This window comes from Lolium perenne, chromosome 2 (genome assembly GCF_019359855.2).
Source record: "Lolium perenne isolate Kyuss_39 chromosome 2, Kyuss_2.0, whole genome shotgun sequence".
Classification (NCBI taxonomy): Eukaryota; Viridiplantae; Streptophyta; class Magnoliopsida; order Poales; family Poaceae; genus Lolium; species Lolium perenne.
In genome coordinates, this window is record NC_067245.2 from 243946569 (window position 1) to 243971406 (window position 24838).

At 44.7% G+C, this 24838-nt stretch overlaps 1 protein-coding gene across 1 annotated transcript in view; it reads left to right on the plus strand.

Annotated features, from left to right (window-relative positions):
• The first annotated feature begins 634 nt into the window (after positions 1-634).
• LOC139835770 (uncharacterized) overlaps positions 635-24838 on the plus strand; it is a 32196-nt gene continuing 7992 nt past the window's right edge. Inside the window, exon 1 of the mRNA XM_071825635.1 lies at positions 635-965. Coding sequence (XP_071681736.1) covers positions 635-965 — 331 coding nt within the window. The remainder of the gene's footprint in view (positions 966-24838) is intronic.

Here is a 24838-nt window from a genome sequence, read left to right on the forward strand (position 1 = left end):
TTGCGTCGAAGACAATATATATGTGGACGGGCGAGGTCGGTGGGCGCCAGGAGGCCCCACACCACCCCATGGCGCGGCCAGGGGCGCTCGAAGGGCTGGTGTGGCGTCCCTGGTGCCCTCCTCGATCTCTGCTCTGGACTCCTTCGTGTCGGGAAAAATAGGTGAGGTTGACAACCACACTGTAAGTTGGGGCAAAGTATTTTGGTTGTGTTGTGTGCAGGTTCCACGTTGTTGCTGACACCGGTAGTGCATCCTGCCAAAAGTCTGCTAGCAACACCTTCAAAATTCATTTTTTCTCCTACTGGTTGATTAAACCTTGGTTTCTTACTGAGGGAAAATTGCTACTATGCTCATCATACCTTCATCTTGGGGTTACCCAATGGTGTGCAACTGCAAAACATCACCTCGCCCGAGGGAGGAGATGGGCGAGCGGCGGCGTGCGGGGCAGCTACAGCAGCGATGGCGTGCAGACGAGCTGGAGCTGCGGCAGAGTTTGCAGGAAATGCATGAGCAGCGGCGCACTAAGTAGGTGCGGGAGCGACTATGGGAGCTCTAGCAACGGCAACAGCGGGAGGTGATGGAGCAACAACTGCGGGAGGAGGAGACGGCAGCGGCGGCCTGAGAGGCGAACGCGATGGTGTTGGCGGCGGTAGAAGAGGAGGAGGAGGAGGAGAAGGACATCGACGACGATGACAACGACGAGGACGAGGATGAGAACGACGACATCGTCTGGTCCGACGACGGGCTAGACCCGGAGGAGCTGGTGGCGCAGCAACGAGCGATCGTCGAGTCCTTCAAGTCGCAGAAGAAGCTGCACGATGATGCCCATGCCGTGAGGAGGACAACGATGCACGAGTTCGCCGAGGCGTCGAACTCTCCCTCCAGCAGGAGCAGCGGCGGAGGGGAGGTGACGACACTGCGGGAGGGCGTCTTCTCATCACACGCCGGAGGGAGAGGCGGCGAATGTACCGCCGGGCGGCCAGTAGGCTAGGGTTTAAATGATCCTAGCCATTTTCATTTAAACTTGTAAAATATAATCAAATTTAAATGAGACTTTTATTTTCGTGCATCTTTATTGTTTTGGGGTCTCTAAATGTGGGAACCCGACTAGGGAGGCGCAACCCAAACGCGGCACCACACCAACGTGTTCCCCAAATGTTCAAGCTGACATTATTTGGAAGCCATTTTGGAAAACGCTACTGGAGATGCTCTAAACATGACATCTAAACAATCTGTCCTTTAAGTCACTAATTCTGAAATGCTGGTTCCCAGTCTAGCGGAGATGCATATGATGGTACGGGGTCTCCCCGTTAAGTGGAGAGGAAGAGATCCTTTCGGTGCTCATTAGGATTCAGATCTCCAGCCGTGTTCCTCAAAGCGCTCCTAAATGGTGTTAGATCTATTGTTTGGAGGACATGTTTCATTCATGTTGTGCTTGGGGAACGTCGCTCTCCAGCCGCGTTCCCCAAACGTGCCCCAAAACTTTAAAATACTAGTATATTTTTATTTTAAAAGATAGAGGAAATGTGTAGGTAATGTTGTACTAAAAATTGCTGCTAATATTCAAAGTGGTGCAACATAAGCAAATAACATCTAAAAACTTCGAAAAATATAAACAAGTTACATAGAAAAATTAAACTTCTTCTTCTTTGATGGCCCCGCCTCGTCGTCCTCACGGTGACGCTTCCTGCTCGTCACCTCTTCCGAAGAGACGGTGTCGTTCGACGCGTCGGAGGAACTTCTGTCCTCCTCGTCATCGATGGTGCTCGCCGGCTGCGCCTTCGCCTTCGCATGGGCCGTCGCTGCCGCCTCCTCAGTCTTCAGCCTCTTCCTCCTCCTCCTCCTCGGCCTCCCATTCCTCATCGTTGTCCGGCGGCGGGGAATCATCGCTGCTAGGCGCTGCAGCTTTGTCCCACCAGTGACGCCATCCCGGCGGCTTACCCTTGCCGTCAGTGTCTGATGGCAGCTGAGAGAGGTTGCTTATTGTGAGAGACAAGAGCTTCGATGAATGGTGGCCGGTTGTAGATCGGGGAAAGCGCATACATAGGGGTCTTATTGAGCGCGGATGAACGGCGGCGCAGATATCAAAGAGAGCGGCGGTTGCTCTTCCGCAGAGTCCGTGCTCCATTTCGGCGGTTCGCATGTCGATCGACGCGGTTGCCAATGCGATGGTTCCCCTTCCCGTCAACGACACCGTCGCTACGTAGCGGCTGTTTCGTGTCTGTTCACTGACGCGTCGGGCTCGCGTCTCCCCGCCTCGCTTTTCGTTGTGTCCAGCGTGCCCGAAGCGTCTCCTGTGTAGCAGAAACGGGCTCGAAACGCCGGATACCGTATTAGACCGCGCCGAACGGAAAGAGACATTGGACACCCGGGTGAAATGATTTTTTATCCGGTGCGCCCAAATTCCTTTATGACCGCTTTGAGGAACGCAGCTACAGATGCTCTCATAAACATGCTTAGAGCATCTCCAGCCGCGTCCCCCAAAGCGTCCCCCAAAGCAATTTGGGGCGCGCCGGACCAAGAAACTGTACCAACTGCGTCCCCCAAAGCCCATTTTTGTCCGGCGCGGCCCCATACGGTGTCCGGCGCCCCGAGCCCGTCCCCGTCCCACAGGGGACGCTCCGGGGACGCCGGACACACCGAAAAGCGAGGCGGGGAGTGGCGGGGCCGACCCGTCAGCGGCACAGTTACTTTTAACCTAACCGTCGCCTACCTCGCGACGGAAGTTATTCGCGCGTAGTGACACACGGCGGCATCTTTGCCTTAATGGTGACGGAGGGGCAGGCGAGACGTCTCGTTGGTGTCGCGTAGCCTCCACGCGTCGCCGGTGTTCGCACGCCAGCGCCCGTTCCCATGCGATCTTCCCGCCTCTTCTCGCCTGTTCCCGCGCTTTCTTCCCGACGCCGGCGTCTATAAAAGGTCTCCCGGCTCAATGGTAGCCACCACACCCCGCCGGCAACAAACACAGCCCTCGTCGCTCCACTGCCGTCTCCTCCACCACCAGTGGCAATGGCGAACTGTGGTGACCCTGCATACCACTGCATGTTGTAGTATGCCAGTCGTTGATATAACATTCACGAAGTACCAATCCGCAAATATTACATCCCTCAAAGTAGTACAACAGAACATAGCAGGTCCATAACTCATTCATTTATTATTACAAGCAACATGTACATATCATCTCGGAGCTCCTCTTGGGTCCTAAGAGGGATACTCCTGAAGGGATTCGTTGCATAGAAAACAAAAAATTTCCTACCGCGAGAACGCAATCCAAGCCAAGATGCAATCTAGAAGACGGGAGCAACGAGGAGATGATCGAGACTCGCCCTTGAAGATTTCCAAAGCCTACAAGATGAGGCTCTTGTTGCTACGGTAGACGATCACTTGCCGCTTGCAAAAGCGCGTAGAAGATCTTGATCATGGTGCCACGATCGGGCAGCACCTCCGTACTCGGTCACACGTTCAGTGTTGATGAAGACGACGTCCTTCTCCCCGTTCCAGCGGGCAGCGAAAGTAGTAGCTCCTCCTTGAATCCGGCAGCATGACGGCGTGGTGGCGGTGGCGATGGAGAACTCCGGCGGAGCTTCGCTAAGCGTGCGGGAGAGGTGGAGGAGAGAGGGGCGGCTAGGGTTTGGGAGAGGGGGTGGCCGGCCTCAAGGGGTGCGGCCAGCTTGTGGCTTTGTGGTGGCCGGCCCCCTCCCCTATGCCCCTCATTATATAGGTGGATCCCCAAGTGTTGTACTACAAGTCTTCAAATAAGACCCCAACACAAGAACCTTCCATGTAGTAGGGAAACCTACCCAAGGTGGGACTCCCACCTCAAGTGGGATTCCCCCTTCCATGTGGGGGGTGGCCGGCCCCCTTAGGTGGAGTCCACCTTGGACTCCCCCACTAGGGTTGGCCGGCCATGGGGAGGTGGAGTCCCTCCGGGACTCCTCCTTCCTTAGTGATTCCTTTCGGACTTTTCTAGAACCTTCCGTAAAATCACCGGATCATTTTTAAACTTATAAAATGACTTCCTATATATGAATCTTATTCTCCGGACCATTCCGGAACTCCTCGTGATGTCCGGGATCCCATCCGGGACTTCGAACAATACTTCGAACTCCATTCCATATTCAAGTTCTACCATTACAACATCAAACCTTAAGTGTGTCACCGTACGGTTCGTGAACTATGTGGACATGGGTGAGAACTCTCTCCGTCCAATAACCAATAGCGGGATCTGGAGATCCATAATGGCTCCCACATATTCAACGATGACTTTAGTGATCGAATGAACCATTCACATACGATACCAATTCCCTTTGTCACGCGATATTTTACTTGTCCGAGGTTTGATCATCGGTATCACTCTATACCTTGTTCAACCTCGTCTCCTGACAAGTACTCTTTACTCGTACCGTGGTATGTGGTCTCTTATGAACTTATTCATATGCTTGCAAGACATTAGACGACATTCCACCGAGAGGGACCAGAGTATATCTATCCGTCATCGGGATGGACAAATCCCACTGTTGATCCATATGCCTCAACTCATACTTTCCGGATACTTAATCCCACCTTTATAACCACCCATTTACGCAGTGGCGTTTGATGTAATCAAAGTACCTTTCCGGTATAAGTGATTTACATGATCTCATGGTCATGAGGACTAGGTAACTATGTATCGAAAGCTTATAGCAAATAACTTAATGACGTGATCTTATGCTATGCTTAATTGGGTGTGTCCATTACATCATTCATACAATGATATAACCTTGTTATTAATAACATCCAATGTTCATGATTATGAAACTAATCATCCATTAATCAACAAGCTAGTTAAGAGGCATACTAGGGACTCTTTGTTGTTTACATATCACACATGTATCAATGTTTCGGTTAATACAATTATAGCATGGTATATAAACATTTATCATAAACATAAAGATATATAATAACCACTTTTATTATTGCCTCTTGGGCATATCTCCAACAGTCTCCCACTTGCACTAGAGTCAATAATCTAGATTACATTGTAATGTACCTAACACCCATGGCATTCTGGTGTTGGTCATGCTTTGCCCTAGGGAGAGCTTTAGTCAACCGATCTGATACATTCAGATTAGTGTGTACTTTCCAAATCTTTACTTCTCCATCTTCGATGTACTCGTGAATCGAGTGGTAACGCAGCTTGATATGCTTCAGCCTCTTGTGTGACCTTGGTTCTTGTGCATTGGCGATGGCACCCATGTTGTCATAGTAGATGACTAGTGGGTCCAATGCACTAGGAACTACACCGAGCTCTACAATGAACCTCTTCATCCATACCGCTTCTGATGAAGCCTCTGAAGTCGCTATGTACTCTGATTCTGTTGAAGACTTCGCCACCGTGCACTGCTTCGAGCTTGCCCAGCTTACTGCAGCACCATTCAATATAAACACGTACCCAGACTGTGACTTAGAGTCATCAGGATCAGTGTTCCAACTTGCATCGGTGTAACTTGTTACAACGAGCTCTTGGTCACCTCCATAACAAAGAAACATATCCTTAGTTCTTTTCAAGTACTTCGGGATATTCTTGACCGCTGTCCAATGTTCCATTCCTGGATCACTTTGATATCTGCTAGTCAAACTAACAGCATGTGCTATATCCGGTCTAGTACATAGCATGGCATACATAATAGAGCCTACTGCCGAGGCATAGGGGATCCGACTCATCCTTTCTCTTTCTTCTGCCGTAGCCGGTCCTTGAGTCTTACTCAAGACCTTGCCTGGTAACATAGGTAAGAACCCTTTCTTACTTTCGTCCATTCTAAACTTCTTTAGAATCTTGTCCAGGTATGTACTCTGTGATAGCCCTTTTAGATGTCTTGATCTATCTCTATAAATCTTGATGCCTAATATGTATGATGCTTCACCAAGGTCTTTCATTGAAAAACTATTATTCAAATAACCTTTTACACTGCTTAATAGTTCTATATCATTCCCAATTAATAATATGTCATCCACATATAATATCAGGAACGCTACAGAGCTCCCACTCACTTTCTTGTAAATAGAGGCCTCTCTATGACACTGTATAAACCCGAAGTCTTTGATCACCTTATCAAAGCATCGGTTCCAACTTCTCGATGCTTGCTTCAGTCCATAAGTTGAACGCTGAAGTTTGCATACTTTGTCAGCATTTTTAGGATCGACAAAACCTTTGGGTTGTACCATATACAACTCTTCTTCAATGTCTCCATTAAGGAACGCTGTTTTGACATCCATCTGCCAAATCTCATAATCGGAAAATGCAGCTATTGCTAACAAAATCCTCACAGATTTTAGCTTCGCTACAGGTGAGAAAGTCTCATCGTAGTCAACACCTTGAATTTGTCGGAAACCCTTTGCGATAAGTCGAGCTTTATAGACAGTAATATTACCATCAGCATCTGGTTTTCTCTTGAAGATCCATTTATTCTCGACAGCCTTGCGGCTATCAGGTAAGTCTACCAAAGTCCATACTTTGTTATCATACATGGATCCCATTTCGGATTTCATGGCTTCTTGCCATTTGTTGGAATCTGGGCTCATCATCGCTTCTTCATACGTCGCAGGGTCTTCATCATTGTTGTCCACAATCATGACATTTAGACAAGGATCATACCAATCAGGAGTGGCACGTTCCCTTGTCGATCTGCGAGGTTCAGTAGCTTCCTCGTTCGAAGTTTCATGATCATTATCATTAGCTTCCTCTGTTGTTGGTGTAGGCGGCACAGGAACAACTTCCGGTACTGCGCTACTCTGATCAACGAGTAAAGATTCATCAATCTCAGCGAGTTCTACTTTTCTTCCAGTCACTTCTTTAGTGAGAAATTCTTTCTCAAGAAAGGTTCCGTTCTTAGCAACAAAGATTTTGCCTTCGAATCTATGATAGAAAGTGTACCCTATAGTTTCCTTAGGGTATCCTATGAAGACGCATTTCTCCGCTTTGGGTTCTAGCTTGTCCGGTTGTAACTTCTTTACATAGGCTTCGCAACCCCAAACTTTAAGGAACGACAGCTTAGGTTTCTTATTAAACCATAATTCATACGGTGTCGTTTCAACGGATTTTGATGGTGCTCTATTTAAAGTGAATGCGGCTATCTCTAATGCATAACTCCAAAATGATAACGAAAAATCAGTAAGAGATATCATAGAACGAACCATATCTAAGAGAGTTCGATTACGACGTTCGGACACACCGTTTCATTGAGGTGTTCCTGGCGGTGTCAATTGTGAAAGTATTCCGCATTTCTTTAAATGCATGCCAAACTCATAACTCAGATATTCACCTCCGCGATCAGATCGTAGAAATTTAATCTTCTTGTTACGTTGATTTTCTACTTCACTTTGAAATTCCTTAAACTTCTCGAAAGTTTCGGATTTATGTTTCATGTAGATATACCCATATCTACTCAGATCATCTGTGAAGGTTAGAACATAACGATAACCACCGCGCGATGCTACACTCATTGGTCCCCATACATCAGTATGTATGATTTCCAATAAGTCAGTAGCTCGCTCCATCATACCAGAGAATGGAGTCTTAGTCATTTTTCCCATCAGACATGCTTCGCATCTATCAAGTGACTCAAAGTCAAGTGATTCAAGTAATCCATCAGTATGGAGTTTCTTCATGCGTTTCACTCCAATATGACCAAGGCAGCGAGTGCCACATATAAGTAGAATTATCATTTAATTTAATTCGCTTAGCATCAATGTTATGTATATGTGTATCACTACTATCGAGATCTAACAGAAATAAGCCATTCTTTTCAGGTGCTCGACCATAAAAGATATTATTCATAAAAATAGAACAACCTTTATTCTCAGACTTGAATGAATAACCGTCTTGCATTAAACAAGATCCAGATATAATGTTCATGCTTAACGCGGGTACAAAATAACAATTATTTAGGCTTAAAACTAATCCCGAAGGTAGATGTAGAGGAAGTGTGCCGACAGCGATCACATCGACTTTGGATCCGTTTCCAACGCGCATCGTCACTTCATCCTTCAGTAGTCTTCGTTTATTCTTTAGTTCCTGTTTCGAGTTACAAATATGAGCAACCGAACTAGTATCAAATACCCAGGTACTAGTACGAGAACCAGTGAGATAAACATCTATAACATGTATATCAGATATACCTTCTTTCTTCTTCTTGACAAGGCCGCTCTTCAGATCAGCCAGATACTTGGAGCAATTACGCTTCCAGTGTTCCTTCTCCTTGTAGTAATAGCACTCAGCATCAGGCTTAGGGCCATTCTTAGGTTTCATAGGAGGCGTGGCAGATTTCTTGCCACCCTTCTTGAATTTTCCCTTAGACTTGCCCTGTTTCTTGAAACTGGTGGTCTTGTTGACCATCAACACTTGGTGCTCTTTCTTGATCTCAATCTCAGCAGACTTTAACATGGCGAAGAGTTCAGGTAACTCTTTGTTCATGTTCTGCATAATGTAGTTCATCACACAGTTCTTGTAACTTGGTGGCAGTGATTGAAGGACATGATTAATTCCCAGTCTGTTAGGAATCACTATTCCCAAGTCACTGAGTTTCTTCGCATGCCCGGTCATGGCGAGCATGTGCTCACTAACGGAGCTGCTTTCTTCCATCATGCAGCTGAAGAAGTGTTTCGATGCTTCATAGTGTTCCACGGCCGCATGAGTTTCAAATATAGCTTTCAGCTCATTGACCAACTCATGAGGATCGTGGTGCTCAAAACTTTTTTGAAGATCGGCTTCCAGACTGCACAGGATGGCACACTGAACTTGAGAGTACCGAGTTTTCCGAGTAGCGTAAATATTCTTTACTTCATCGGTTTCAGTTTCTGCAGGAGGGTCACCTAGCGGTGCATCAAGCACATATTGCAGATTTCCGCCAGCGAGGAAGATCCTCACATGACGGAACCAGTCGGTGAAGTTGCTACCGTTGCTCTTAAGCTTTTCTTTCTCTAGGAACAGGTTAAAATTGATTGAGGACGCCATATCTACAACATATATTTGCAATAGTTTAGACTAAGTTTATGACAAATTGAGTTCAAATTTTAATTCAACATAATTAAAAATCTAGGTGAACTCCCACTCAAAACAATATCCCTCCAATTGTCTTAGTGATCACACGAACCAAATCCACCACACCTAAGTCCGATCATCACGAGACAAGATGTAATTTCAATGGCGAACACTCAAAGTGTTCATCATATCAATCATATGATTCATGCTCTACCTTTCGGTATCACGTGTTCCGAGACCATGTCTGTACATGCTAGGCTCGTCAAGGCCACCTTAGTATCCGCATGTGCAAAACTGGCTTGCACCCGTTGATGCACTTGTTGATTCTATCACGCCCGATCATCACGACATGCTTCGAAACGACAAGTCTTGGCAACGGTGCTACTAATGGATGAACACTTTATTATCTTGATATTTTAGTGAGAGGGATCATCTTATAATGCTACCATCGCGATCTAAGCAAAATAAGATGCATAAAAGGATTAAAATCACATGCAGTTCATATGTGATATGATATGGCCTTTTTGTCTTTGCGCCTTTGATCTTCATCTCCAAAGCACGGACATGATCTCCATCATCAACGGGCATGATCTCCATCATCGTCGGCGTAGCGTCAAGGTCCATGGCGCCGTCTTCATGGTTGTTCACCTCATGTAGCAACTATTACAACTACTTTGAAATACTACTCAACATGAAATTTAAAGACAACCATAAGGCTCCTGCCGGTTGCCACAATACAATAATGATCATCTCATACATATTCATCATCACATTATGGCCATATCACATCACCAAACCCTGCAAAAACAAGTTAGACGTCTCTAATTTGGTTTGCATATTTTACATGGTTTAGGGTTTTTGAGAGAGATCTAATCTACCAACAAACATGAACCACAACGGTGATACTAATGTTGTCAATAGAAGAGTAAATTGAATCTTCACTATAGTAGGAGAGACAGACACCCGCAAAGCCTCTTATGCAATACAAGTTGCATGTCGAACGAGGAAAAAGTCTCATGAACGCGGTCATGTAAAGTTAGTCCGAGCCGCTTCATCCCACTATGCCACAAAGATGCAAAGTACTCAAACTAAAGACAACAAAAGCATCAACGCCCACAAACCATTGTGTTCTACTCATGCAACCATCTATGCATAGACACGGCTCTGATACCACTGTAGGGATTCGTTGCATAGAAAACAAAAAAAAATTCCTACCGCGAGAACGCAATCCAAGCCAAGATGCAATCTAGAAGACGGGAGCAACGAGGAGATGATGGAGACTCACCCTTGAAGATTTCCAAAGCCTACAAGATGAGGCTCTTGTTGCTGCGGTAGACGATCACTTGCCGCTTGCAAAAGCGCGTAGAAGATCTTGATCACGGTGCCACGATCGGGCAGCACCTCCGTACTCGGTCACACGTTCGGTGTTGATGAAGACGACGTCCTTCTCCCCGTTCCAGCGGGCAGCAGAAGTAGTAGCTCCTCCTTGAATCTGGCCGCACGACGGCGTGGTGGCGGTGGCGATGGAGAACTCCGGCAGAGCTTCGCTAAGCGTGCGGGAGAGGTGGAGGAGAGAGGGGGTGATGGCGTGTAATTCACACGTTCGTTGGGAACCCCAAGAGGAAGGTATGATGCGCACAGCAGCAAGTTTTCCCTCAGAAAGAAACCAAGGTTTATCGAACCAGGAGGAGCCAAGAAGCACGTTGAAGGTTGATGGCGGCGGGATGTAGTGCGGCGCAACACCAGGGATTCCGGCGCCAACGTGGAACCTGCACAACACAACCAAAGTACTTTGCCCCAACGAAACAGTGAGGTTGTCAATCTCACCGGCTTGCTGTAACAAAGGATTAACCGTATTGTGTGGAAGATGATTGTTTGCAGAAAACAGTAGAACAATTATTGCAGTAGATTGTATTTCAGTAAAGAGAATTGGACCGGGGTCCACAGTTCACTAGAGGTGTCTCTCCCATAAGATAAACAGCATGTTGGGTGAACAAATTACAGTTGGGCAATTGACAAATAAAGAGAGCATGACCATGCACATACATATCATGATGAGTATAGTGAGATTTAATTGGGCATTACGACAAAGTACATAGACCGTCATCCAACTGCATCTATGCCTAAAAAGTCCACCTTCAGGTTATCATCCGAACCCCCTCCAGTATTAAGTTGCTAACAACAGACAATTGCATTAAGTATGGCGCGTAATGTAACTAGTGACTACATCCTTGAACATAGCACTAATGTTTTATCCCTAGTGGCAACAGCACAACACAACCTTAGAACTTTCTGTCATTGTCCCAGGTGTCAATGCAGGCATGAACCCACTATCGAGCATAAGTACTCCCTCTTGGAGTTACAAGCATCTACTTGGCCAGAGCATCTACTAGTAACGGAGAGCATGCAAGATCATAAACAACACATAGATATAACTTTGATAATCAACATAACAAGTATTCTCTATTCATCGGATCCCAACAAACGCAACATATAGAATTACAGATAGATGATCTTGATCATGTTAGGCAGCTCACAAGATCCGACAATGATAGCACAATGGGGAGAAGACAACCATCTAGCTACTGCTATGGACCCATAGTCCAGGGGTAGACTACTCACTCATCACACCGGAGGCGACCATGGCGGTGTAGAGTCCTCCGGGAGATGATTCCCCTCTCCGGCAGGATGCCGGAGGCGATCTCCTGGATCCCCCGAGATGGGATCGGCGGCGGTGGCGTCTCTGGAAGGTTTTCCGTATCGTGGCTCTCGGTACTGGGGGTTTCGTCACGGAGGCTATTTGTAGGCGGAAGGGCAGGTCAAGAGGCGGCACGGGGGCCCCACACCACAGGGCCGCGCGGCCAAGGGGGGGGCCGCGCCGCCCTAGGGTGTGGCCCCTCCGTGGCCCCTCTTCGTCTCTCCTTCGGACTTCGGGAAGCTTCGTGAGAAAATAGGCCCCGGGCTTTGATTTCGTCCAATTCCGAGAATATTTCGTTACTAGGATTTCTGAAACCAAAAACAGCAGAAAACAAAGAATCGGCACTTCGGCATCTTGTTAATAGGTTAGTTCCAGAAAATGCACGAATATGACATAAAGTGTGCATAAAACATGTAGATAACATCAATAATGTGGCATGGAACATAAGAAATTATCGATACGTCGGAGACGTATCAGCATCCCCAAGCTTAGTTCTGCTCGTCCCGAGCAGGTAAAACGATAACACAGATAATTTCTGGAGTGACATGCCATCATAATCTTGATCATACTATTTGTAAAGCATATGTAGTGAATGCAGCGATCAAAACAATGTATATGACATGAGTAAACAAGTGAATCATAAAGCAAAGACTTTTCATGAATAGCACTTCAAGACAAGCATCAATAAGTCTTGCATAAGAGTTAACTCATAAAGCAATAATTCAAAGTAAAGGCATTGAAACAACACAAAAGAAGATTAAGTTTCAGCGGTTGCTTTCAACTTGTAACATGTATATCTCATGGATATTGTCAACATAGAGTAATATAATAAGTGCAATATGCAAGTATGTAGGAATCAATGCACAGTTCACACAAGTGTTTGCTTCTTGAGGTGGAGAGAAATAGGTGAACTGACTCAACATTGAAAGTAAAAGAATGGTCCTCCATAGAGGAAAAGCATCGATTGCTATATTTGTGCTAGAGCTTTGATTTTGAAAACATGAAACAATTTTGTCAACGGTAGTAATAAAGCATATGCATCATGTAAATTATATCTTATAAGTTGCAAGCCTCATGCATAGTGTACTAATAGTGCCCGCACCTTGTCCTAATTAGCTTGGACTACCGGATCATCACAATGCATTGTTTTTACCAAGTGTCACAAAGGGGTACCTCTATGTCGCTGTACAAAGGTCTAAGGAGAAAGCTCGCATTGGATTTCTCGCTATTGATTATTCTTCAACTTAGACATCCATACCGGGACAACATAGACAACAGATAATGGACTCCTCTTTTATGCATAAGCATATAACAACAATTAATAATTTTCTCATTTGAGATTGAGGATATATGTCCAAAACTGAAACTTCCACCATGGATCATGGCTTTAGTTAGCGGCCCAATGTTCTTCTCTAACATATGCATGCTTAACCATATGGTGGTAGATCTCTCTTACTTCAGACAAAACGGACATGCATAGCAACTCACATGAAATTCAACAATGAATAGTTGATGGCGTCCCCAGTGAACATGGTTATCGCACAACAAGCAACTTAATAAGAGATAAAGTGCATAATTACATATTCAATACCACAATAGTTTTTAAGCTATTTGTCCCATGAGCTATATATTGCAAAGGTGAATGATGGAATTTCAAAGGTAGCACTCAAGCAATTTACTTTGGAATGGCGGGAAAATACCATGTAGTAGGTAGGTATGGTGGACACAAATGGCATAGTGGTTGGCTCAAGTATTTTGGATGCATGAGAAGTATTCCCTCTCGATACAAGGTTTAGGCTAGCAAGGCTTATTTGAAACAAACACAAGGATGAACCGGTGCAGCAAAACTCACATAAAAGACATATTGAAAACATTATAAGACTCTACACCGTCTTCCTTGTTGTTCAAACTCAATACTAGAAATTATCTAGACCTTAGAGAAACCAAATATGCAAACCAAATTTTAGCATGCTCTATGTATTTCTTCATTAATGGGTGCAAAGCATATGATGCAAGAGCTTAAACATGAGCACAACAATTGCCAAGTATCACATTACCCAAGACATTAATAGCAATTACTACATGTATCATTTTCCAATTCCAACCATATAACAATTTAACGAAGGAGAAACTTCGCCATGAATACTATGAGTAGAAACCAAGGACATACTTGTCCATATGCTACAGCGGAGCGTGTCTCTCTCCCATAAAGTGAATGCTAGGATCCATTTTATTCAAACAAAACAAAAAACAAAAACAAACCGACGCTCCAAGAAAAAGCACATAAGATGTGATGGAATAAAAATATAGTTTCAGGGGAGGAACCTGATAATGTTGTCGATGAAGAAGGGGATGCCTTGGGCATCCCCAAGCTTAGACGCTTGAGTCTTCTTAGAATATGCAGGGGTGAACCACCGGGGCATCCCCAAGCTTAGAGCTTTCACTCTCCTTGATCATGTTGCATCATACTCCTCTCTTGATCCTTGAAAACTTCCTCCACACCAAACTCGAAACAACTCATTAGAGGGTTAGTGCACAATATAAATTGACATATTCAGAGGTGACACAATCATTCTTAACACTTCTGGACATTGCATAATGCTACTGGACATTAGTGGATCAAAGAAATTCATCCAACATAGCAAAAGAGGCAATGCGAAATAAAAGGCAGAATCTGTCAAAACAGAACAGTTCGTATTGACGAATTTTAAAATGGCACCAGACTTGCTCAAATGAAAATTCTCAAACTGAATGAAAGTTGCGTACATATCTGTGGATCATGCACGTAAATTGGCTTAATTTTCTGAGCTACCTACAGGGAGGTGGACCCAGATTCGTGACAGCAAAGAAATCTGGAACTGTGCAGTAATCCAAATCTAGTACTTACTTTTCTATCAACGGCTTAACTTGGCACAACAAAACACAAAACTAAGATAAGGAGAGGTTGCTACAGTAGTAAACAACTTCCAAGACACAAAGTAAAAACAAAGTACTGTAGGTAAAAACATGGGTTGTCTCCCATAAGCGCTTTTCTTTAACGCCTTTCAGCTAGGCGCAGAAAGTGTGTATCAAGTATTATCGAAGGGTGGAGCATTGTTATCATGAGCTCCCCCATCCATGGTGGTACTAAGGGCTTTGTCAATTTTAGGCCTATAATAATACTTCTTTGGTCTAGGCACTTTAGAGACATACATAAACTTTTGCTCCTTACCCACATAAGCTTTCTCCTTATATTTAAGAGAAGAAAATGTTGAACCCAAGGTTCCCATAGCCTTTTCAAGTTCATCAATCCTATTAATTTGATCATCATGGACAACACAAGTTCCTAGGGCACTAATTCTTTCATCGATTCCTACTAAGGATTTATCAAGTTCATCAGTTTTATCAAGTAACATTTCCAATTTAGCTTCAATACTTGGAAAATTTTTCTCTATGGTTTCCAATTTTTTCATAACATCTTCAAGAGAGATTTCAGTTTTAACTTTATCAACAGGGGGTATTCCAAATAGACTCTCAATAATGCAGCTAGCTTCTAATGCAGGGGTACTTAAGAAGTTACCTCCTACGAGACAATCAAGAACATGCCTATTCCAGCTAGAGATACCAACATAAAAATTCCTGAGTAAAATAGTGGTGGAGTGTTTCTTAGTGCACCTATTATGGGCATTAATAATTCTATACCAAGCATCTCTTAAACATTCTCCCCCTTGTTGCTTAAACGAACGAACTTCAACTTCAGGATTACTCATTTTAGCAGTAGTAAATAAAGCAAACTAGATAAAGTAAATGCAAGTAAACTAATTTTTTTGTGTTTTTGATATAGCAAACAAGATAGCAAATAAAGTAAAACTAGCAACTAATTTTTTTGTATTTTGATTTAGTGCAGCAAACAAAGTAGTAAATAAAACTAAGCAAGACAAAAACAAAGTAAAGAGATTGAGAAGTGGAGACTCCCCTTGCAGCGTGTCTTGATCTCCCCGGCAACGGCGCCAGAAAATATGCTTGATGGCGTGTAATTCACACGTTCGTTGGGAACCCCAAGAGGAAGGTATGATGCGCACAGCAGCAAGTTTTCCCTCAGAAAGAAACCAAGGTTTATCGAACCAGGAGGAGCCAAGAAGCACGTTGAAGGTTGATGGCGGCGGGATGTAGTGCGGCGCAACACCAGGGATTCCGGCGCCAACGTGGAACCTGCACAACACAACCAAAGTACTTTGCCCCAACGAAGTTGAGGTTGTCAATCTCACCGGCTTGCTGTAACAAAGGATTAACCGTATTGTGTGGAAGATGATTGTTTGCGTAAAAAACAAGAGAACAAGTATTGCAGTAGATTGTATTTCAGTAAAGAGAATTGGACCGGGGTCCACAGTTCACTAGAGGTGTCTCTCCCATAAGATAAACAGCATGTTGGGTGAACAAATTACAGTTGGGCAATTGACAAATAAAGAGAGCATGACCATGCACATACATATCATGATGAGTATAGTGAGATTTAATTGGGCATTACGACAAAGTACATAGACCGTCATCCAACTGCATCTATGCCTAAAAAGTCCACCTTCAGGTTATCATCCGAACCCCTCCGGTATTAAGTTGCTAACAACAGACAATTGCATTAAGTATGGCGCGTAAAGGCACTAGTGACTACATCCTTGAACATAGCACTAATGTTTTATCCCTAGTGGCAACAGCACAACACAACCTTAGAACTTTCTGTCACTGTCCCAGGTGTCAATGCAGGCATGAACCCACTATCGAGCATAAGTACTCCCTCTTGGAGTTACAAGCATCTACTTGGCCAGAGCATCTACTAGTAATGGAGAGCATGCAAGATCATAAACAACACATAGATATAACTTTGATAATCAACATAACAAGTATTCTCTATTCATCGGATCCCAACAAACGCAACATATAGAATTACAGATAGATGATCTTGATCATGTTAGGCAGCTCACAAGATCCGACAATGATAGCACAATGGGGAGAAGACAACCATCTAGCTACTGCTATGGACCCATAGTCCAGGGGTAGACTACTCACTCATCACACCGGAGGCGACCATGGCGGTGTAGAGTCCTCCGGGAGATGATTCCCCTCTCCGGCAGGGTGCCGGAGGCGATCTCCTGGATCCCCCGAGATGGGATCGGCGGCGGCGGCGTCTCTGGAAGGTTTTCTGTATCGTGGCTCTCGGTACTGGGGGTTTCGTCACGGAGGCTATTTGTAGGCGGAAGGGCAGGTCAAGAGGCGGCACGGGGGCCCCACACCACAGGGCCGCGCGGCCAAGGGGGGGGGGGCGTGCCGCCCTAGGGTGTGGCCCCTCCGTGGCCCCTCTTCGTCTCTCCTTCGGACTTCTGGAAGCTTCGTGAGAAAATAGGCCCCTGGGCTTTGATTTCGTCCAATTCCGAGAATATTTCGTTACTAGGATTTCTGAAACCAAAAACAGCAGAAACAAAGAATCGGCACTTCGGCATCTTGTTAATAGGTTAGTTCCAGAAAATGCACGAATATGACATAAAGTGTGAATAAAACATGTAGATAACATCAATAATGTGGCATGGAACATAAGAAATTATCGATACGTCGGAGACGTATCAGGGGGCGGCTCGGGTTTGGGAGAGGGGGTGGCCGGCCTCAAGGGGTGCAGCCAGCTTGTGGCTTTGTGGTGGCCGGCCCCCTCCCCTATGCCCTTCATTATATAGGTGGATCCCCAAGTGTTGGACTACAAGTCTTCGAATAAGACCCCAACACAAGAACCTTCCATGTAGTAGGGAAACCTACCCAAGGTGGGACTCCCACCTCAAGTGGGATTCCCCCCTTCCATGTGGGGGGTGGCCGGCCCCCTTAGGTGGAGTCCACCTTGGACTCCCCCACTAGGGTTGGCCGGCCATGGGGAGGTGGAGTCCCTCCGGGACTCCTCCTTCCTTAGTGATTCCTTCCGGACTTTTCTAGAACCTTCTAGAACATTTCGTAAAATCACCGGATCATTTTTAAACTTATAAAATGACTTCCTATATATGAATCTTATTCTCCGGACCATTCCGGAACTCCTCGTGATGTCCGGGATCCCATCCGGGACTTCGAACAATACTTCGAACTCCATTCCATATTCAAGTTCTACCATTACAACATCAAACCTTAAGTGTGTCACCCTACGGTTCGTGAACTATGTGGACATGGGTGAGAACTCTCTCCGTCCAATAACCAATAGCGGGATCTGGAGATCCATAATGGCTCCCACATATTCAACGATGACTTTAGTGATCGAATGAACCATTCACATACGATACCAATTCCCTTTGTCACGCGATATTTTACTTGTCCGAGGTTTGATCATCGGTATCACTCTATACCTTGTTCAACCTCGTCTCCTGACAAGTACTCTTTACTCGTACCGTGGTATGTGGTCTCTTATGAATTTATTCATATGCTTGCAAGACATTAGACGACATTCCACCGAGAGGGCCCAGAGTATATCTATCCGTCATCGGGATGGACAAATCCCACTGTTGATCCATATGCCTAAACTCATACTTTCTGGATACTTAATCCCACCTTTATAACCACCCATTTACGCAGTGGCGTTTGATGTAATCAAAGTACCTTTCCGGTATAAGTGATTTACATGATCTCATGGTCATGAGGACTAGGTAACTATGTATCGAAAGCTTATAGCAAATAACTTAATGACGTGATCTTATGCTATGCTTAATTGGGTGTGTCCATTACATCATTCATACAATGATATAACCTTGTTATTAATAACATCCAATGTTCATGATTATGAAACTAATCATCCATTAATCAACAAGCTAGTTAAGAGGCATACTAGGGACTCTTTGTTGTTTACATATCACACACGTATCAATGTTTCGGTTAATACAATTATAGCATGGTATATAAACATTTATCATAAACATAAAGATATATAATAACCAATTTTATTATTGCCTCTTGGGCAAATCTCCAACCACTCCTGGGTTCGAGGCGAATCCAACTTATCTTAAAATATAAGAGTCTTACTAGGTTATACATTTATTCTCCTCGAGCAGTTAAGTACTAAGAGTTCGTACTGCTCGGATACTACTACTACTTGGAAGGTCTAAACGTGCTCTCCTCCGGAACCCTCCCTGGTTCCGTAGACTATGAGGTAGTCTACACCTTCAACACCTCTAGAGAGGTCTGGTTCTTCATAGCTGATGATTTCGGCTCCTTCAGGGTCGTCGTTGTGCTCTTCCAGTCGATTCAGACAATCTAAGCAGGGGATTTAAGAGTGGTATGAGTACGAGCGTACTCAACAAGTTCATTATAGAAAAGAGGTGTTTAATGCAGAGGTGTGTTGCTTTACCCATAAGAGATCTTAACCTTGGTGCCAACCGGGCAGCTTTCCCGTCCACACTTCCTTCGGTGTGAATAGCCAATCATATTCCTCCTCTACCTCGCACACCCACCCTTTGTAGCATACCCCGACCCTGGGTCCTCGCCGGTCCTCTTATACCAATTAAGGATGGACCCCGACCATGACAACAGTTCTGGGCTCTTACCACAAACTCCTTCGCCGGTAGCTGCAACCCATCATAGACCGCAATAACCGTGGGGAACTTTTGGCTTCCCTAGCCTACCGCTTGCTCCTCGGGCGACAAGTGTCTATGGAAAATGACGTGGGGAACTTTTGGCTTCCCCAGCCTACCGCTTGCCCCCAACAGATTACAAGTGTCTACGGTAAAGCGCGTCCGTTGATGTACAAGAGGTGGAAATACGATTGACTATTCCGTCCCACTCCAGATCTTATGGTTAACACGGGTATTACGGCACAAGAATCACTGGACGACATTTGTTGTTTAATCCTAGATGGATATAAACCCTTGCAATGGAACCTCCACCATATCAACATAATCCATGGTTCCATTGCCCACCACTTAGTCATATTCATAGTTATGAAAATAGTGGTTTTGCTTTTTATGCAATAGTGATAAACATAGTACTTTGCAAGTAATTTGGTAAAAATACTCAAATGACATGAGCAAGTGATGAACTTGCCTGAACACTGCAAAGTGTTGCAGTTGGATGGTGTGGGCTGACCCTTGTCCTCTGTTGCTGAAAAATAGCATCATTGTACAATAAGGACAATGGTTAAAGAAGCAATTATGCATGATTCAGCTTTTAGGGTTGTTTCCCCCTTCCGGTGTTTTTATCATTTCATGTGAGAGGTTAATACTAAGAATGATTTAGGGATACTCTGTTTAGGGTAAAATACTACCTTGAAATGTTGTCAAGGTGTTTTTAAAGTCCAAAAGCATTTATGGACTTATTTTCATTATTGAAAATATAAGGTGTGATTTAAATGATTATTTTAATCATCAAATTTGGACTTAATCTTGTTTGTCTTCAAAAATTCCATTTCATATTTTATTATGATAGAGAATTTTATCCTGAGTAGTTATCATATTTTTAATTATTTTTTTAGAGCTATTTATCATTTTCTATGTATTTTCAAAGTTTCAGGATTAAATGGAATTGTGAAATGTCTAATATGCCCCTGGGCCCACTTGTCAGGGTGGCCCAGCGGGTTAACCCTAACCTGAGCCGCACGTTCGGCTCGGTCGGATGCACCCGTCCCCTTTTCCTTCTCTCTCGCGAACCCTAGCTCTCCTCTCTCTCGCGCGACGCCGTGGTCGCCTGCGCCAAGCCGAATTACTCCGGCCGCCACCGGCCATCCCCGCCGGCGAGATCGGTCGCAATCGAACGGCCACACGATGGCGCACCGATTGGTCTGCGCCGATCTGTGTTTCCTCGCCGCCACCGGTCGCCCCCATCGCCTCTGCGACGCGGCCATGGTGATTCGCGGAGATCTCATCGCCACCGACGTTCCTGGTGTTGTGGCGTGGCCGTGTGCCTCGCCGCGGCTGCGCTGGAGCTTCTGCGCTTCGGCGAACGCCTGGCTTGGCCATGGCTTGGCGCTGACGTGGCCAGGCTGTGCCGCCGTGCCGCCACGGTGACGCCGTGGTGCTGCTCCAGGTTAGTGCGCCTCCGTCTTCTTCCTTCCTTCCTTCTCCTCTGTGCCTAGCTTTAGCTACTGGCCTGCCTCTCCTCGTGGAGATGCTGGCCATGCCGATGTGCTCTGTTGTGCTGTCCTATGGCTTGGCTTGTTGCTGCGCTATTGCTGCTGTGCTTGCCATGGATGCGCGTATGCTGCTGTGTTGTGCTGCTGCTCTGCGTATGCTGCTGTTGTGCTGCTGCCATGGTTCCTAGCTACTGTGCTGTGATGTTCTTCTCTATCAATTGCTGTTGTAAATCATGAGCCCTTGCTCATTAGCATACTGTGATGCTAGGCTCTATTTAATTATTACTGTTGCTGCTATCTTGCTCCTGTCTCTCCTGTGTGTGCAATTCCTTGCCTCTGGCCTGATGACTGTGTGTCATCCTTGCAATTTGCAAGAGCCAGTGCTTTAGTTGTGCTATCTCTATGCTATAATTCATGGTCATGCTCAATTGAGCATTGTTATTGGCTAAGCATCATCATCCAGTGATGTGTGCTGTGTGCTATCCATGTGTACTTGATCCAGTGGTACCTCATGCCTTTGTTGTGCTTCTGGATACAATTGTAATGCTTTATTCACTTATCTGTGATGCAATTATTCAGTTATATGGTTGGTTTAATTATCTGGTCCATGTATTGATACTAGAAGTGGTTCTAGCATGCTTTAGCAAGCTTCTGATGATCATATGATCATCAGTTGCTTGTAAAAGCTGCTCCTTGGTATCTGCGCCTCCCTGCTGCTCACTCTGTGCTGTGTGTGTGTCACACAGGCTTGTCCTGGTGTGTGATGGTGCTTTCTCAAGCATCAGTTGATGCTTGCAATGATCCATTGGATCATCTGCAAGGTTCTGGTGCATCAATTGCTTGTGTAATTCATTTATCTGTGTTGACTTGCTTTGTTGAATGGATAAATGATGTGAACTGCTTGCAGTTGTGATCATCCTATTAACTATGGCAGGGCTAGATGGATGCCAACACTTGGTTGTGTACCCTAGCCCTCCATTTGAACCCATCTGGGTGATGATAACTGTGCAAGGCTTGGTGATTTGGGTTGTTTCAGTGGTAGAGGTGACCTTGACAGCAATTCATTGCTGTTAGGTAGCTCCCACCCTTGTTGGCTTGCTGTGGCTTTGTGAATGCATCACTGGATAATTCCTTGTTGGATTTCCAGTGATCTTTGTTGTTGACAAACAGGAATAGGCACAAGTTGCCTATCTGTCTGATGGTGTAACTAGCTGTAGGTGCTAGGTGAGTTGGGCTAGGCTAGCTGTGAATCAATCCCTTGCTGGATTTCCTTAGTTGTGCCACTAATTTGACATAACTAGTGTTCCCTTGGATGATCCCTTATTGGCCTTTCCCATATTTGCTTACACCAAATGTCTAGTAGCCAAGTGATGATACAAATAGGGTATTCTACCCCTTTTTGCTTCTGTGACATATGCACATGCTTATTTATGAGCAAAACCATGGCTTGCTCATGTTCATCTGTGTATACCTCACTCCAGCTCCTAGAAAATGGTGTTGGTGTAGAGGTTTTGCTTTTGTGATGTGCTTGCGCCTGCCCTGCTCCTCCTTGCAAGCTTGTGCTACTTGGTTTATCTCTGTGGCTGTTGGGATAGGTTGAACAGCAGTGGCTGTTCTTCCTGTTCTTGTGTTCTTGTGTTCTTACCCATAAGCTCCTTGTCGATGCAAATGACTAGGGTTTGCTATGAAAAGCTTTTATGTGCCCTGCCCTTGCTTCACTGGTCGACGGCAATGCCTGACACTTGTTCGTGACTCTCCCTGGCTTGTGTGTGCTGTGTGACATGCACACAGGCTTGTGAGCTACTTATGTGTGTGCTGGTTGGTACTTGGTCCAGTGGATGGATCAGCTCGGCTGATCATGGTCATATCCTCTCAATTCTGCTTTCTTTTGCTAACCTGCCAAGTGGCTTTGCCACTTGGCATAACCTTTGTTTTGTTCTTTGTTTGTGTGCAGGGAACATTGAGATGATCAAGATGAAGTGCAAGATCATCTTGATCAAGGATTTCATGAAGATCAACATGTAGTTTAGGACATTTCATTAACTTGTAATTTTCTTTTTTCTTTTTCCTTTTATTTAGTCAATTCTTGTAATGTGTTGTAAATTCATATTTCAATTCTGGATATCGTGATTGACATTGTATTTTGTGTGAATATCAATAAAGCTCCAATTTTCTCTAATGAGCTTTACTTAATAGTTGAATTATTTATATTCTTTATTCTTTATAATTTGTTAAAGAATTGCCTCAATTTTGAGTTATGAGATATTTATATGATGTTTGAATTTGAAATTCAAACACAAGTTTGTTTGAATTCAATCATGCAACTTAAATTGTAATGCACAAACGCTCCTCTCTTCTCAAAACCCTAAATTAGTTAGGTGAGATGCAAGTTTGTCGCACTCTCGAAACCCTAACCCTGTAAGGTGTCGAGAGAGAAACTTGTCCCCCTTCGATGCAGTTTTGTTTTAAAAGCGCGAAATTTCCCCAGAATTTACGATGCAATGCACATCCCTTTCTAAAATCTACCCCTCGATCGTCTCTAAACCTGGGACATTACAGCCTTTCCCCCTTAAAGAAAACTTCATCCCGAAGTTGTGGTTGTAATACCTAAACAGTTCTGGGTACGACTTTCTCAGGTCTTCTTCCTTTTCCCAGGTGGCTTCCCTCTCGGGATGATGCTTCCATTGAATCTTGCAGTACTTAATGGCTCTATTCCTGAGTTGTTTCCAGTTCTCCTCGAGAATCTTGGCTGGCTTCTCGATGTAGGTCAAGTCTGGTTGTAACTCGAGCTCATCATGTGATACTGGCTCGTTTGGGGTCTTTAAACACTTCCTGAGTTGATACACATGGAATACATTGTGAACTTGAGCTAACCTTCCCGGTAGATCCAATTCAAAGGCTAACCCTCGGTTTTGACTCAGTATCTTGAAAGGTCCAATGTATCTAGGGCTCAACTTCCCTTTTACTCCAAATCTCTGAAGACCTTTCATCGGACTTACCTTAAGGTATACCATGTCTCCAACTTGTGGCTCCCATGTTCTTCTCTTTTGGTGTGCGTAGCTCTTTTGTCGATTTTGAGCTATCTTCAGCCTATCTCTTATGATGTCAATGATCTGTTGCTTTTCCTTGACATAATCTGGATTAAACTCCTTGCTTGATCCTGCCTCATACCAACATATCGGTGATCTACACTTCCTTCCATACAGAGCTTCAAATGGTGCCATCTTGATGCTGCTTTGATAGCTATTATTGTATGAAAACTCTGCTAGTGGTAACTGCTCCTCCCATGATCCTCCGAAGTCTAGGGCACAAGCCCAAAGAATATCTTCCAATATCTGGTTTATTCTCTCTGTTTGTCCACCTGTCTGGGGATGATAGGCGGGTCTAACTTGGATCATAAAGCTTCATGTAGTTGTTTCCAAAATGCTGATGTGAACACGGATCCTCGATCTGACACGATCTTCTTGGGTACTCCATGTTTACTCACAATCTCTTTGATGTAAAGATCGATGAGTTTTTCTCCTTTGTCCTGCTGGTTTACTGCTAAGAAGTGTGCACTCTTCGTCAACCGGTCCACGATTACCCATATCATGTCCTTCTTTTTATTAGTCATGGGTAGTCCGGTGATGAAATCCATTCCTATCTCCTCCCATTTCCATTCTGGGATTGGTAAAGGTTGTAACTTTCCTGCCGGACTTTGATGTTCAGCTTTCACTCTTTGGCAGGTATGGCATTCCGCCACGTATTGTGCTATCTCTCTCTTCATGTTATTCCACTAGAACAATTCCTTGAGATCCATGTACATCTTTGTACTTCCCGGATGTATAGAGTATGGTGTTTGATGTGCTTCCCGGAGTATAACTTCCTTGATCTCATCAATATCCGGAACGCAAATCCTTTTCTGGAACCATAATGATCCCGACTCTCCTCGGTGAAATTCTGATGGTCTTCCCTCATCAATCCTTCTCATCTCCTCCACGATGAATGGATCGTCCAATTGACCCATGATTATCTCATTCTTCAGATTAACACTTAGTTCATCGGCTACTTGTAAAGC